Source organism: Melanaphis sacchari, unplaced genomic scaffold (genome assembly GCF_002803265.2).
Source record: "Melanaphis sacchari strain LSU unplaced genomic scaffold, SCAv2.0 Contig22_pilon_pilon, whole genome shotgun sequence".
NCBI lineage: Eukaryota > Metazoa > Arthropoda > Insecta > Hemiptera > Aphididae > Melanaphis > Melanaphis sacchari.
The window spans coordinates 2,051,909-2,069,071 of NW_020271107.1; the positions used below are offsets into that span (position 1 = coordinate 2,051,909).

Here is a 17,163-nt window from a genome sequence, read left to right on the forward strand (position 1 = left end):
CATACTAAATATTTGAAATAAATATGTATATTTTAAAATAAATAAAATTACGTACGATGATGCAAGTGATTTTACTTTCTGTTGCCATATTACATGGTTTATACGGTTTTCGTGCCCTTCGAGTTTCACAATTGGACATCGTTTTAATGTACCAGGAAAATCAGATTCATTTGATAAAACTAACTGTTTTCTATTCAAAGATTTATTGACTAATAAATTTACCTAAAATAAATCATTTAATAATCAATTAATATAATCATATAATAAATCATTTTATTTTCAGCCCCAAGAAATTTATTCTTTATTAATACAAACATTATAACTGAAAAACTTAAATAATAAATCTTTTTTACTTAATACATTAATAAAATATTTATTATTAATTATAAATTATAATATTTGTTTTAATTTAAAAATGTACACTTATTAAATAAATTGTATATTTTAATATTTTATACCAGGAGTGGGCAACTGATGGTACGTAAACCTTTTTTATCTGGCTTATGTTACATCTTACAATTACATCATACAATTTTAAAATTAAAAATTCACATTATAAACAAAATAAATACTAGTTAAAATGCATATTTTAATAAGCATTTATCTATGCTCTGGCCCGCTAAATTCTTTATTTTCTAAAAATTGGCCATCAAGTAATTTTGAGTTGCTCATCCCTGTTATATACTAAAATAACACTAGTAAAAAATATATGCAATTAACTTACTAATTGCTTGCATGCCCAATGTTTAATTTCAATACTAACAAAATGAGATAATAAACATGCAGATAATGCATTAATAAGCATTTTGACTGATGGTTTATTATTGTTTTCATTTGGACTTAATGTTCCAGTTTCATCTGAAAATTTTTTTTATTTTATTCAAAATATTTACAGCAAATAAAAAAAATAATAATTTTTGTAACTAACCATGTTTTGAAAATAAATGAAGTTTTTTTACAAATGTGTTAACAATCAATTTGGTAACTTTGAAATTATTATGTATTTTAAAATTTCCTTCACTTGCCATGGCAAAAATGTCCTAAGAATAAAATAAAAATATTATTATTCCATATTATATGATACATAATTATATACTAATTCAGTGAAAAACAGATTTCTAACTATAAGGTACACTACCTAAGGAAGCAAGCATTTAACAATGGAAGTAATAGGTAAGTATTGATATTGTATACACAATACTTTTTTTAGTACTACATAGTACATACTAATAAAATAATGTATAATTTATTCAAGCCCCAAGGGAATTATGATTACAATTTTTTATTTTTTGGTATGCGTAAACTAAGCAATTTTGATAACTGCTATAATAGATGTTTGAAACATAGTAATTATGATTGCATTTCTTTTTATGTTTGTTTATTGTTTTTATTTATACGGTAAAAGATAACAAATTTTATATACATGGATAGTCGAATTGGGGATTTAAGGATTGTTTTTTCAGTCAACAGACAACTCATTCATATATTGACTAATAAATAACAAATTAATAAGTGTAATTATGAAATCTTAAATTAAATTTAAAAAACCACAATCAAATAATTTTTTCAAACAAAAAAATGTGATGCAGTTTCCTCTTTTATAGTAAAATTAAATAATATCATAACAAGTACATAGTTTCAAATAGATCAAAACATCTTTAAAAACTATTTATAGAATATATTACATTGAAATTATAAATGATAAATTGATAACTATTCATTCTGAATTATTTTTTATTAGTGATGATTTATTTATTTTATTAAGATCAATATCTTAAATTATGTAAAAATATATGTATCCAACAACTTGTCTTTTCCCAAACAACTCTGAAATATTTGTATGATATAAAAAACTTACTTGAACCGGTATGGATATTGCATAATTATAAGCCGGTCGATAATGTTCAGCTAATGAAGTTATTATGTTTGATAATAGTCCTAAAACATTGTTTTCTAATTTTTTTGGCAATATTTCGTTCTCTTTATATTCTCCATTAGTCCATACATTCATAATAATTAGAAGTCGTATAAATTGTACTATTTTGGGTACATTTGTAAAACCAAGTTTATCTAATTTCCATACAACTATATCATCACTTTCAAATGTCCAGTGAATAAGTGACATTAAAATATTTATGACAATATTTCTAGATGCTAAGTGTGACATAGTATGAAAGACTCGATTAATAGCTTTTGTACGCTCTTCTGATGATGTCATTAAAGCCGCCTCCAAAGATAAAGATGAAAGATTAAGAATGGACGAGTTTTGAGATAGTTTTGAAAAACTACTATCAATTCTAGTAAGAGTTGGGACAACTTCCATTCCCAGTTTGTCTATGCTAAAATCTTCAACACTTTCTGGGTTAAATTTGCAGGAATTTAATTGTTCATAAATCAAATTTACATCAAATGGCTTATCACGATAACTATAATGATCCATTAATCTAGAAACTAAAATTAAAAAATTAAATAATTATAAATATGTACATAATACATAATTGATACATTACAAAACCATATACATTATATTACCATAATATAATTGTAACTAATAAATATTATTAAATTTATTAATTGGATAGTAATTTTAGTTTTTAAATTCCTTAATTAATGATAGAATTTTCAAAAATAGTCTTTTCTAATATTCAAAAATTAAATAAAACATAAAAACACATATAATGGTAAAATCACATAAAAAAAAACCCAGTCTAACTTTTAGTAAGGAAAGAAAAAAATAACTGTAAAGCTCATCATAATGTGAATAAGTATTTATTCTCAAAATGTCACTTATTGCAACCCGTTTGTAATTTTTGTATTGTTAATTTTAATAAAAATAATAATGGTTACAATACCATGTAATTGTCTGTAGCATATTTATTCTATATTAATTGTGTTACCACTAACCTGTACTTACACATTTATTATATTAATTTTATATCATACCCATTAATCGTGTTCTTTAATTTTTAATTTTAATCTTTCTGAGAATTTAAAAAATCAATAATTAATTAAGAAATTAACAACTAATAAAAAAGACTATATAAGTTATGTTGATGATACATCAATGAAAAAATTAATATTAATCAAATTTTTTAAGACATATTAATAACATTCCTACTTTTATTAGTATTTGTTTTACTTTTTTATAAAAATATTTATATTCATAAAAATATATATATATATATATATATATTAAAACTGTATATATACAGTTAAAATATTTAGGTGATATTAGAAAGAATAATATTGTAAAATATAACATGATTAAATGAATTAAGTTATACATAATTTTATTCTCAATATTTCTTATAGATAAGCTTATATTCAATCTATAAAATAGAACAAAATAAAAGTACCTTGAGTAAAATCAGAAGTTAGAGATTTTTTAGGTTTAACAAATTCAGAAGTTTTTGATTTTTCAACTTTTTCTTGGCAATTTACACTAGAAGCATCAACATCTACAATACATAAATACAAATAAATATAATTTATATATAATCTTAAATTTGAAAAATTCATACTAGGTCTAGGTATTTGTGAACTTTCTGGTTCAGAATCAACTACTTCAGTCGGTACTCGAAGTTCTGTAACACTGTATCCTGGGTTACGGTTTATTGAGGGCAAAAATACACCATCAATGCGAGCTGTAAAAGGATTGATTAATTCTGCTGTTTCTGAATTTGGAGAATGTTCACGTGGAGGAGTTTCCTAAATAAATAATTAAATATAAATATTATATAGTAATAAGACATTTACTTAAATTAAAACTTAATTTTAAATATTAGTTATTATAAATATAGAATCTAGAAATTTAAAAAAAAAGTGGACTAGACACAAAATATATGTATGAGTTATATAAACAGAACTGGTTTAAAAGGTTAAAGAGCTCACTGCCCAGAATTATGGGCCACCATGAAACTACAAAAGTATTTATTTTCTTCACTAATATAATAATATATAACTGTATATTAGTACTAATGTAATATCTATAAACATCCAATGTGGCTTAAAAAAAAATGATAATTTTATTATATTTAATAAAAATATGACATTTTTATAACAATAGAATAAGGTTTTATCATTTCAACCTCATAAAAAATAATATTAACTTGCCACAAAAATGAGTTATTATAAATTATGCTAAACAAATAACTATAAAAAAAATTTGTATGAGACTATTAGAGAATGACCCAAGAACCCTAAGGCAAGACTAAACCTGACCCTACAAAAATTATAAATTAAATAATTAAAAGTTATAAATTTAAAAACTGATAAACCTAAACATATTAAGTAATATAGATACTGATACAACCATAAAATACCACACAATTAAAAAATACAAAAAATAAACAATCTTTGTAATAGTATTAAAGAGGGAGGACTCATCTCACTTTTGTATATGCCCTAAGAGTAATGAATAATTTTTAAAAATATTTAGTTACCGGAGGAGATTCAGGTTCTTCTAAATCTGAAGCAATTGAAACAAAACTATCAATATCTCTATTCAAAGGATCATCAATGATATCATCATCGATCAGTAAATTTGGAGGTCTATTTAAGTAGTCGATTTCTCTAAGACGTCTTCTAGGAGCAATCAGTCTTCTAGGAGCTAAATCTAAGGGTCTGTCATCAATAGGATGTTCTGAACGAACACTATAATAAGGCATTCTCATAGGTGCCTGAAAACATTCTTGATTAAAATTTAATAAAATATGTTGTTGATTTAACTTACTCTAATTTCTGTATTACGGTTTGAGCTTTCAAAATTAGTTTCTTGTATACATGGGTGTTCTATCATCCAAGTAGCTAAACTATTAATAGCTACATTCCGTGGCATTGTTTCCCAAATGTTACCTAAGAAAAAAAATCATTTTAAAATTAAAGTAAAATATAAATAGCAGAAAAACTTCATTTATACCTAAGGCAGCAATAGCCCTTTGAACTAGTCTTGTAGAAAATCCCATTTCAATTAGAGGAATTGCTATAGATGGAATTTGTTCCCTATTTTCACTAGGAACAATATTACTTGTATTATTAGTATTATTTGTACTATTAGGACATATGTAAATAGTGTTTGATCGATGTAACATATTACGCCGAGATCTTCCAATTCTTCTGGGAGAGTCATCGCTAGTTCTAGATGTTTCCCCAGAAATCTTAAAAAAAAGTTTATTATAGTAAATTAAAATTTTATAAATAATTATTTTTATAATTACTTACAGATTCTCTTCGTTTTACATTAGTACTTTCTTGAAAACTTATTAAAGTTTTCAAACGATTTTGTAAATCTGGAATTTTATACTTATTTTCAGCACATTCTTTGAGATAATTATTGTAAAGTATGTTTAGTATTCTTTCAGATTCAATCATATCTGTTTCAATAATTAAATATTTTGTGCATAGACTTTTTTCAAAAGCACATCTATAAAATAAATCAAATTATAAATAATGATAATAAGTACACATTTCAAAAATAATAATTATTATTAATGGTAATACTTAGTAAAAAAATTAAATTATTACTATTTACCTAAAAAGAAATATTAAAATATCATTCATAATATCATTTTCCTTTAAATTATCACGCTTCTTTTTATTATCACCGATTGCATTTTTATTAGCATCAGTTGGTTGTTTAGATTTTGGAGAAATTGGATTGACCAATATATCAACACACATTGAGCTAGTCATAATAACTTCTAGACTTTTTAATGCAGTGGTTTGTAATACAGACAGTTTAAATAGTTTAGTTTCATGAGCAAGAGAAACATTATACGCATCCCTAGAAATTTCATGAAAAAAATATAATTTAATTAAACTATTAAAGAAATCAATTAATATTTAATACATACTTGGTTGTTGTGTTTACTCCTAAATCTTTTGTATTACTTGAAGATGGTATAGTATTTATATCTGTTAATTGATCCATTATATTCATAACCATTTGACTAGAGAATAAATCCAATGATTTAATAGAATTTTCTTCATGCAATTTATCAGATGTCTTATTAGTTTGAGAATTATTTGGAAACACCAACTAAAATTAATTTTTTTTATATAATTTGAAATATTATTAAATGTTGTGCAATGGTAATACTTCATTTGTGATGCCACTCAACCGCCCAATCGAATACAATAATAATGCTGGAATATGTTCCAATCGTGCAGGATTAAATTTAATATTATTGTATGGTAATAATGATTGAAATAATACATCACTATAAAAGATAAAATATATATTTATATAATATTACTTTATAATTCACAAACATATCTATAAATTTATTTAGAAAAAAGGTACAGTAATAAACATAAAAGAACAAGAGAGTCGACTACTCGTCATATAAAAAGTTGGCAACCATATGCCAATAGAACAATATTTATAATAGTATAATATTATATATTAAATATCTAACATTTATAAACAAGTATCTTATCTATCAAGGTATTTTTTTACAATTTCCCTGTTAGCATTTTGGCACACAACTTCAACGTTTCTACAGGAATGTAATAAGCAGGCATCTATTTAATTGTTAATATCTAAGGGTACAGTATTTAATATTTTATGATAGTTATATATTCAATAAGCAAAATAATATATATTATTTAAAAATGTGAACAACCTGACAGTGTCATTTTTGTCTTCCCGCATTACTTTTGCTGTAGTGAAACCCTTTTTTAAAGTTCCCATTATGGTACCAAATGATTTTTGATCTAAATCAAAACATTTTCCATCTACTCTTAGACCACGATCAAGGCCTCCAATTATTGCTAATGCAGGCCATACTTTTTCACATAATAAATGCAAATCAACTTCTCCAATTTGTTCACAAATTGGTTCTTTTTGAACAGATCCAGATATGTCTAATAGTCTTTCTTTGAAACGTACTTCAGGTAAAACTCCTTTTAAGAATGAAAGTTGTTCTAAGAGACACTCATTCACCTATTAAATTATTACAATTTAATTAATAAATAAAAATTAATAGGATTTGAAACATATTATTGTTAACTTTATGAACTGTTTTAGTTTAAATTTTGAAAGAGGATTTAATCCAAAAAAATCTTATACCAACGATTTCATTTTAAATAATTATAAATATATATATTAACAAGTTCACTGTTTTTGTTGATCACGGTTTGCGCTGATAGTAAGATAAGTCAGGCTGTCGTTAATCTGTGATTGTCACTTATGCATATATTTAGATATGCTTATAAATAACTCGGTCAAAGACATACTGATATAATATATTTAATATTCGAAACATATTAATAAACTATGTGTTGTAGTCAGTTTTTGTTTCACATATTTTTTAATTTAGTTTTATAGAAAACAATGCCACACATTTAAGTTATCAAAAGTTACCCAATGTATGGCATTAGATTAAGAATAAACATGTAGAGAGAACGTGTTAACTTTTAAACCAATAAAATTAAAAACAAAAAAATGGTAATGATATACTTAGTTTAGAAACTAATTTTATCCATTAATACAAACTCAATTTGTGTGATTAATAACAAATAATTACCTCAATTAACCACTGATCAGTGTTATGCAATATCCTTATTATTGAAATATAATTTTCAGTAATACATGTAAACATGGGTGCTAAATAAGGTTCACCAGCAAAAAGTTCGGTGTTTTTATTTCGCTCAGCTCTATAATCACTTATTTTAATCTGAAATAATAAATTAATTCATTTAATGATATTTAAAGAAACATAAATTTGGCTTATACCTTTTGTCCAGCAGCAGTACTGTAACATAATACACAAGGATAAAGCTTTGTTTTGGTATCTATATTTTGAAAAGCTATGACTGGATAATCATTATTTCTAGCAAAACTAAGAGTCCTTGATTCAGTATCAAAAGTTGCTGTAATGCAGTCGCCTTGAGTAAATGTTTTAAGCGCAAGGGGTAACTGACCATTATGATATAAAATACCACTATAAACAAATTAAAACATATTAATTATAATATATTCTACAACCAAAGTAAAAGTATATAAACAAATTTAATTAAAAGAAATTTGAATAAATACTTGTAAGCTCTATATAGCCACATATCAGAAGTGGTTCTATAGTTTTGATCTTTAATGGGATATCTTGATATACCAATACATGAACCTTCATTGCCTTTATGTTCTTTCAAAATAAAAAATTTCCATTGATAGACACCTAATACAAAAATAAAATATTTTAGCCTATAGCTCGAATTACATATAATTATACAAATCAAATTAATTTAAAAATAAAAATAAGAATAATAATAAATAAATTTAATAAATGAATTATTATTCATTATATATGTGGAATAATGATACATCAATGCATGGTTCACAATTTTTCTTGATATAACAATTAGATGGGAGACAAAAAAGTGAACAAGAAAAAAACCATACATTTTTCCATAATACCATATCTAAAATATCAACATGCTATAGAGCAGTGAATTTCAATGATGAGAAGCAACCAAATTTTGGGTCTTATAAACTTTAAAAATGAATAGCAACAGATCTTTTCTTTTAAAAATAAAAATAATTTACTAAAATTGAATAAATGAAACATTGAATATAATGCATAGACATTTATATTCTATGTGATTTAAATTAATTATTAGTATTAAGTCACTGTTAATCATGTTGTATTCTATACGTCTTAACTAAATTTAAATATGTCTGTATACAGACTTTAAACTCTTCAAATAATATTACTATCAATAACAGATTATCTGAAAAGTAAACAGTGTCACTATAGAGAACCTGTTAAACAGGCAATCTGCTTTATAATTGTTTAAATAACAGTTAGTAAATAATAAATTATTATATTATAGTATAATATTAAAAAACAATTGTGCATTTTAATTAAATATTAAAACTTTTAAAATTACCACTTTCAAAAGGAGTAGATCCAAGAGCATAAGCTCTTCCACCATGAGCATGGATAACTGTATGACCATTTTCAATTATACAATTGAAACTCTTCTCTTCATGAAATGAAAATGGTAAATCACCAATATCAATATTATGATTACTTATACTATCATTAGAATCTAAAAAAGATACAAATAAACAAAATTCTTATAATTCAGATCAAGTTAAATAATTTCTTACCATTTAAACAAATGTTACCCATTTGTTTATCTAAGTCTTCTTGTTTCAAATATGCAGTTATATTTTCAACTTGTTGTGGAATCAACCACATATTAGTACTTAATTGTTCAAAAAGTGTCTTCATGATCTAAAGTTAAATATATTCAAAATATCAGTGATTCAGAAAATGTATATATCTGTACAATTGAATTTCAATAAAAGGTTTTATGAGAAAAATTACTCTTAAAAATGTACATAATTAAAGGTATTAATATAAATTAAGACCATTTCCAAATAAATAATGTTCTATACATTTCATTATAGAAAATAAGATACAAAAAGTTTATTTAATTTAAGTAATTTCAAAAAACAAAACTTAATAAATCATCAGACCACAAAATTTAAGTAAGTCTCTGGCATACTAATCGAAAGTTTTACCACTTAATTACATGGATTTATCACTAATTATTACATTATCATATAACTACATATTTACTAACAGATTTGAATAATTAATAACTGAGATCACAAACCCAAAATACTAACCTGATAAAAGTTATATAAAAATAAAGAAGAAAAAGATTATAATTTAAACTCAAATAGATCATCTTATTATCAGTAAATGATCTTTTACAGAAAATAAAACAAATAAAAATGTTATTAAGTAGATAATGAAAACTTTAAAATTAAAACTACATTATCTAAAATACAACATTTAAATACATACTTTTTTACGGCCACTATTGGATGATTTTAAATAGGGTAATATTTGACGTAATAATCTCAAAATTAACAGTTTACAGCGAAAATTTTCTGCTAAAAACATAGTATTAGAACATTGAGCTAAGCGTAGAAGAGTTTCAGTCCATAGATGAGAACTTATACACAAAGGAGAAAATGATGTACATTGTAAAACAAATGATAATAAATCACAAATATAACTTTGCACTGTATATGATTCTGAAGAATTTACCCTTAAAATAACAAGATTTATTAAAAAAATAAATAATTTAAATAATGAATTTACTTCTCTACTTACCCTCCAATCAAAATATTATTTGGAGTTTCAGAAAAAGTTTGTTCCATTATAGAACATTGTCTTGAATTTATTAGTATATCTAAAAGATTATGTACATTTACAAAAACTGCTCTGATACTTTCAAAACTAGAGTTTGCATTACTAAATAAAAAAAAAAAAGAATTGTATCAGCTAAATAATTAAATAGAAATTAAAACAACATTTAATTTAAATAACGTACCATCCTGATACTGCCAAAATGTATAAAATATTGCTTGTCATTTTTACTATTACTAATGAGTATCGATCAGTAGACATAAATGGAACATGGAGTTTACACGTACTAACCAACATTTCAGGTAAATTGTTTGACAATAAATACTCAAAATCTGACGATGTAAAGTGCATATTGAGTAATGAAAGTATACATATTTGAATTGAAAATAATTCTGATGTTGCAACATTCATCCTTAAATATATTTCAAAATGTTTGTAAATATTAAGAACAGCATTCTGAATCTGTCTTTTAATTGATCTGGGAACCGTATTAATTGCTGAATAATAATGATCAATAATATGATGTCCAATGAATTGAGACTGGTATAACTCCAAAAGACCACAAATGAATGCTTCAAATACCTATTATCAATTAATAAAATAATATTATTATACCTAGATAAATACTTAATAAATATTACAAGACAAACAGAAGATAATTTATATATTTACCTTACACATATGACTCAATGAAATATGATTGGATGAGTCTTGTACAAAATCAATAATTTTCAACATTTTTGTAATACGATTAAAAGCTGCTAATCGATCCTATTATATACAAATAAATTATAATATGTACTATATTATTGTATAAATTTATCAAAATAATTTAGGGTTCTAAGAAAAATTTTCTGTACTTATTAAGAAGAAATAGTTTTGATTTTTAAAATAATTTTACACAGTCACATATAAGTTTGATAATACACTATTCATTCTTTTACTTTAGAAGAAATCAAAATTAATTTTCTATTATACTAATTGAGTTTAAATTTTATTTTTATTTACTTAATATATATTATACTATTTTGAAATTTTAAAGAAACTTATTACTTCAACTTTTTCAATATAATACTTTAAATCTAAATATATATATATATATTAAATAACTTTACATACATGTGCTCTGATTTCCTCTACTTCTGATGCTTGTATTATTGCATAAGGATTGGTAGCTTGATTAGAATCAAAAACAAACTCTAAAACTGATTCTAATACTGATTTATTAGCATCAGTCAAATCACTAGAAAAATAATTAATAATATTTTGTAACATTTTAAAGATATACCAAAAATATATTTTTAAACTAATGATAATTTATAAATCAATTAATAATTTTATTGAAATTAAGTTATACATTTTTTTTTTTTTTTTTAGATCATTCAAAAATTTAAAATTCATACTCTTTTAAAAGATGTTTGTTAGGTAAAGATGGATCACTATGCATTCCACGAACAGCAGTCAATAAAAAACAGCATTTGCTAGAAATATTTAAGCACAAGTACTCATCCATTGCAGAATTTGAGGAACCTTAGAAGTATAATAAATCAAACATAAAAAATAAATAATTTTCTCATAAATTGATAATTACTCACTACTTTCAGAAGATGTTGCAGATTTTTCAGTATTATTATTAACTATAGCAAAAAACATCTTCATACACATATCGTTAATAAAAGAAACAAGTTTCTTATTAAGCACTAAGCTGCAAATGAAAATACAATTTTACTTTTGATCATAATTTATGTATTTATATATATTGAATACTAACTCTTTAAGAGGTCTACCATCAATTTTTATCAATGTAATGTAAAACAATGGTAATGTTAAACGTGCAATCATATTATATTTAGTGTCTTTTAAAAAACTTTCATATTTATCCTTAAAGTTCTTGCAGATAGCTAATATAACATTATCTTCATTTTGTTCATAACCACATAATATATATTTTAATAAGCTTAAATATGGTAAAGGTATAAAATGCAGTTTGTGTTCCAATACATTAAACCCTTGAATAACAATACATTTCAATCGATCTTCAATATCATCTGAAATACAAAAAATCAATAGAAATATTATTTACCTTCTGTAGATTATATAAAATAATATTGTTCATAAATATATGCATTAGTAAAGTAATAGAATTATAAATTGAGCAGATTGAGATTTTACAGTGTGTATTTTTTTTTTAAATATTTTTTATCAACAAATTTGTTCTAATATTCAACATCAAAGATCAAATTTCATCTAGTTAGTAGTCAAGATAGTTACAGTATCAAAAATATAAAACCCTACTACTTTTCTTTATATTTAGGAAAAATCAATTTTTATGTATAATCAGTTTTGTTTCATTGTTGTAATGTCAGTAGATGAATTTATTTTATAATAACCTGACTATATTAACAATAATAAGAACAATAAGGAAACATTTAAAGTAAATATATTTTTGTACTCTTACCAAATATATTTTTATCTTCTAATTTTTCAATTCCTGAGGAAAACAATTTACTTTTTAGCCAACGTTCATTATATATTTCTGATGGGCATAATGGTGAACTTATTATTCCATAACTTATTAACTGGCCAATTAATAAACAAAAAGCTGATTCTAATTCAATAAACCATACAGATTCATTCATCTTTTCAGGATCTAAATATCAATAATTAATAACAATTAATAATAAAAATTAAAACAAGCAAAATCACATTACTAACCATTTGAGCACATTTTTTGGTTTAATGTATGAAGTGATTGAACTGTATTTATTAAAGATGTTATTAGAGGTTGAATGTGTTCGCTTTGTAAAAATGACAATGAATTTAATGTATTAACCATTGTTTCTCCAACTATTGATGAAGATAAAACAGCTGAAATACAAATTTATACTTAGTAGATATATTTTTCTTTTAAGTAAATGCATAATTAATGTATTAAAGTTAATACCATTGTAGAAAAGATGATGTTCATCTTTATAAGAATCAATGGCCATGGTAAATATTTTGTTAGCAAATATTAAGTATGCTTCCAAATGATTAACAAAAAGACGGTTCATACTAAGACAAGACTGAAAAATAATACAACATTTATCATTTATTCATTTTAAATGTATTAATACGTCGAGATCTTACTGATATCTGTGACTAAAACATTATACTTACATAATTTTTTTTTTTTAATAGATATTTAAACAAAAGGAATACATTAAAAAAAGCGGAAACACATTTTTATAAAAAAATGCTTAATATACAGGGAGATCAACAACACTCATTATTTCAAAATCTAATAATATTTTTGAAAATATTTTTGTTACATAATTTCCAAGTAAAATAAAATAAAATTTTTTTTTCAAATAATTCCATTTTTTATTGTTATAATTGGTTAGGTTTTTATTTTTTGAATGACAACATACATAATTAATTTCATGCTCCAAAACAGAATATTTTTTAGAGTACTTTGATACATAAAAATCAACATTTAGACTAGTAGCTAACAAGTTGTAATTATAAAATATTTAAAGTTTAGATGAGAACTCCTCAATAAAGAAGTACAGGGTACCCTGAAAAATGTTAATTTAATACTTCACTTACCTAAACTTTAAATATTTTTACTTTAACTTATATTTATAAGTTGTAAACTACTTGTCTAAATTTTAATTTTTATGTATCAAAATATTCAAAATATTCCAAAAAATATTCTGTTTCAAAATATGAAATTAAAAATATATATTGTCATTTTAAAAGTAAAATTTAAAAATTATAAAAATAAAAATAGTATCATTTAATAAAATTTTGTTTTATTTTAATTGGAAATTATCAAACAAAAATATTTTTAAAAATGTTATGTATTTTTAAATAATGAATACTTGTTTGATAAATGAATCACTTAGTATAATATTATGCAATAAACATTAATAATTCTAATGTTTTTTTTTTAAATACTTACATTACTAAAATGGTATGACTTTATATTATATGCCAATAAATGTGATAGTAATAACTTATGAAGAGAAGTAAGTATTATATCCAATTTGTTCCCTTTTTTGAATGTAGTGTAATTATTTGACTCCAACATAGTTATCTGAAAAAAATAAAATATATTTCAATTTAAAAACCCATTGTTAAATTGTTAAATGCTCAAGTTAAAAACAAACAGTTAATTTATTCTTATACAAAATATATTGTCCAATTAATCCATATTTTAGAAGAATAGGTAGTATTTGATTTATGGCAAAATTAACATTTATATCAAATCTATAGTACTGTAGTTAGTGTTAATTGATGTTAGTAAAATTGTAGCTATTTATTGTATATTTATACAAAAGTGTAAGTATAAATTAATATATTTTACTTACAGTACTGTTTGTTAAATGTTTTAATAGCAGCTTCATAACTTCTTCAATTGATGAATATCGATTTTCATAAAGGTCCATTGAGTTAACTCGAAACAATGAACTAATATGACTATTATCATTTAAACTAGAAACTGTGACATCTAAAAGCAATTTCTAAAAGAAACAATAAATACTATTATACAAATTGATGTTGTATATACATTAATATTACCTGTCCTCTAGTTAACTTTGTATCTTGTGCAAGAAGCGATTTAAGAATATTTAGACGTCCAGATAATGGAGGTAAAAGAAGCGATGCACCAGTAGATAGACAATCCATTAAACTTCTTTCTACTACTTCTTTTACTTGCAAATCTACAAGTCTAAATTAAATATTGGTTATATTTTAATGATTTAAATATTGTTACACATTAAATACTAATATTTACTTTAAAAGAAGTGTACGAAGTTGACTTGTTTCATTACCAAGAAGTTTTGAAAAATTATGACCAGATACACGGGCAAAAAACAAATGATTATTCAGCATATTAAGACTCAAAATTAACATTTCTTCATTAATACTAAATACAAAAATAATTTGCTCATTAAATTAAATTTTAATAATACAAAATTAATACACAACATTAACTTTCAGCGATAAAAAAACATAAAAAAATATTTTTTTCTAAAAATACATCTTATTTTTAACAATTAATAGGTGGCATTCTATTATTACATAAATAAAATATAGTATAAATTTTAATTTTAATTCTTTTTAAATTTATTCATAATACTTTTTGGCAAAAGAATAAATTGATTTAGAATATATTTTTTTTTTTTATTAATAACTTTAAACGTATATATAACTTCTACAAAAAATATAATTTAAAAGTGAATGGGGGATAATTATTTGAAAAATGCTGAAAGTAATATAAAAAAAAAAAAATACATACTCATTAGGTGTAGATTGATGAGACTCAATTTGTTCACAGTATTTTTCGATAAACTGTCTTAACCACTTAAATGTACTTTCATGTAAATCAATACAGAAAGGACTATGCCATACATTTGTTTGTCTTGTTATGGAAATAAAAATGATAATCGATTAAAATAATTATAACTTATGATTTGAAATATATTTCTCTAAAGACTAATTTTTAATTAAATTTAATAAATATTACATTGGTGAATAAATTTCAATAAAATCCAATTTTTTTGTTAAAACAACAATGATTATTTATAGCTTGACAATTTTTTTATATTCTCTTAAACATGAGTAATTGATCGTTTTATTGAAAATCTTGAAACCTCAATATTTCCAATAAAAATACCAATTAAAAGAAAGTTGAAACTCACTAGAATATTTTTGTATAGGGAAAAATTTTTTAAATTCTTGATTAATTGAAGCAATCAAGAACATTAAAAACAATAAAACTATTTAAAACTGAAAAAAGTTTGAATATCAGGACAATTTTTAAACAAACTCGAGTAGAATACTATTTTTATATGCACATATAACTATCTACTAATAATTATATACCAGTATCTAACTTATTTTTATTATCTTATAAATAGGTATTTATTTGTACCATCTATTACGAATATGCATACCTGTCTGGTGGTAATGTTGTCCAAGCAACACTATGTGAAGTTCCAGCAGAAATTTGATTAATTTGTTTACCTTCCAGATTAATTACTTTGCTAGGACGACTTACAGGACTTGTTGAATGACCTTGCCCACACTGACCTTTCCCATTAGAGCCCCATGCATATACCTAATCAAAAAAACTTAAATATAAACATTTGGATTCATTATAAGAATGTTTTACTGAAGTATTAAAAAAACAAAATGTAAGATTTATGCTCTCATAATATAAAATTAATAGTTATATGTATATTTTACTCACTTCACAGTTCCTTGTTAATGCCAAACAATGAGAATCTCCTACAGATATATCAATAATAATTTGTTGCATTAAATCTTCAACCACAGCTGGGGAGAAAAGAGTAATTTCTGATGAACCACATCCAAGATTTGATCCTTGACCCCAAGTAAATACCTAAATTAATGTATACAATACATAAACAAAAAATTCCAAATGACCCTACAATTAATTATACATAGTTTTGCAATTTTTAAACATTTATTTATTATTTATACTATTAACTTAAGATATACTTATTAGAAAATTTTCCATAAACCAATGAAATATTAATATAATATTAAATATTCTGCTTATCATAGATATTTTTTTACATCAATTTTTGATAGCACCAATATAATTTAAATTTATCATAGTATTAATATGTTAAAAATTAATTAATTAATTGTTAAAAACTTTAGAAAACTAAGATTTTAATACATACTTCACCAGTACAAGTTAGTGCAACAGAAAAATGTATTCCAGCAGCAACTTTTTTTATTTTGTAATGTCGCAATCCTTCAATTTTTTGTGGTTTATATAATCTTAATGTATTACCATGACCAAGTTTTCCATTATCTCCAGAACCAAAAGACCAAACAGTATTTCCATCACGTGAACAAGCTAATGTATGAGTTGAACCACAAGCTACATAACCAACTGGCATATCACTTAAACTTTTAACAAGTGTAGGTATAAACCTAGGATTACAATCACCATGCCCTAAAAAAATAATATATTTTATAA

General features: G+C 23.4%; 1 protein-coding gene across 1 annotated transcript in view; it reads right to left on the minus strand.

Annotated features, from left to right (window-relative positions):
- Positions 1-17,163, minus strand: part of LOC112594291 (probable E3 ubiquitin-protein ligase HERC1) — a 30,124-nt gene that overhangs the window by 10,136 nt on the left and 2,825 nt on the right. The window contains exons 8-45 of the mRNA XM_025339000.1: positions 16,862-17,139; positions 16,402-16,554; positions 16,106-16,269; positions 15,448-15,570; positions 14,944-15,075; positions 14,727-14,877; positions 14,516-14,668; positions 14,107-14,241; positions 13,108-13,228; positions 12,879-13,031; positions 12,622-12,813; positions 11,935-12,211; positions 11,759-11,868; positions 11,567-11,693; positions 11,283-11,406; positions 10,836-10,934; positions 10,348-10,745; positions 10,128-10,268; positions 9,816-10,062; positions 9,110-9,236; positions 8,887-9,048; positions 8,039-8,174; positions 7,736-7,943; positions 7,527-7,676; positions 6,624-6,943; positions 6,098-6,218; positions 5,853-6,037; positions 5,531-5,782; positions 5,221-5,422; positions 4,919-5,156; positions 4,733-4,854; positions 4,443-4,679; positions 3,522-3,708; positions 3,357-3,458; positions 1,859-2,451; positions 929-1,040; positions 725-858; positions 56-222 (exon numbers count right to left, since the gene is read on the minus strand). Of these exons, the coding sequence (XP_025194785.1) occupies positions 56-222; positions 725-858; positions 929-1,040; positions 1,859-2,451; positions 3,357-3,458; positions 3,522-3,708; positions 4,443-4,679; positions 4,733-4,854; positions 4,919-5,156; positions 5,221-5,422; positions 5,531-5,782; positions 5,853-6,037; positions 6,098-6,218; positions 6,624-6,943; positions 7,527-7,676; positions 7,736-7,943; positions 8,039-8,174; positions 8,887-9,048; positions 9,110-9,236; positions 9,816-10,062; positions 10,128-10,268; positions 10,348-10,745; positions 10,836-10,934; positions 11,283-11,406; positions 11,567-11,693; positions 11,759-11,868; positions 11,935-12,211; positions 12,622-12,813; positions 12,879-13,031; positions 13,108-13,228; positions 14,107-14,241; positions 14,516-14,668; positions 14,727-14,877; positions 14,944-15,075; positions 15,448-15,570; positions 16,106-16,269; positions 16,402-16,554; positions 16,862-17,139 (7,033 nt within the window). The remainder of the gene's footprint in view (positions 1-55; positions 223-724; positions 859-928; positions 1,041-1,858; positions 2,452-3,356; positions 3,459-3,521; positions 3,709-4,442; positions 4,680-4,732; positions 4,855-4,918; positions 5,157-5,220; positions 5,423-5,530; positions 5,783-5,852; positions 6,038-6,097; positions 6,219-6,623; positions 6,944-7,526; positions 7,677-7,735; positions 7,944-8,038; positions 8,175-8,886; positions 9,049-9,109; positions 9,237-9,815; positions 10,063-10,127; positions 10,269-10,347; positions 10,746-10,835; positions 10,935-11,282; positions 11,407-11,566; positions 11,694-11,758; positions 11,869-11,934; positions 12,212-12,621; positions 12,814-12,878; positions 13,032-13,107; positions 13,229-14,106; positions 14,242-14,515; positions 14,669-14,726; positions 14,878-14,943; positions 15,076-15,447; positions 15,571-16,105; positions 16,270-16,401; positions 16,555-16,861; positions 17,140-17,163) is intronic.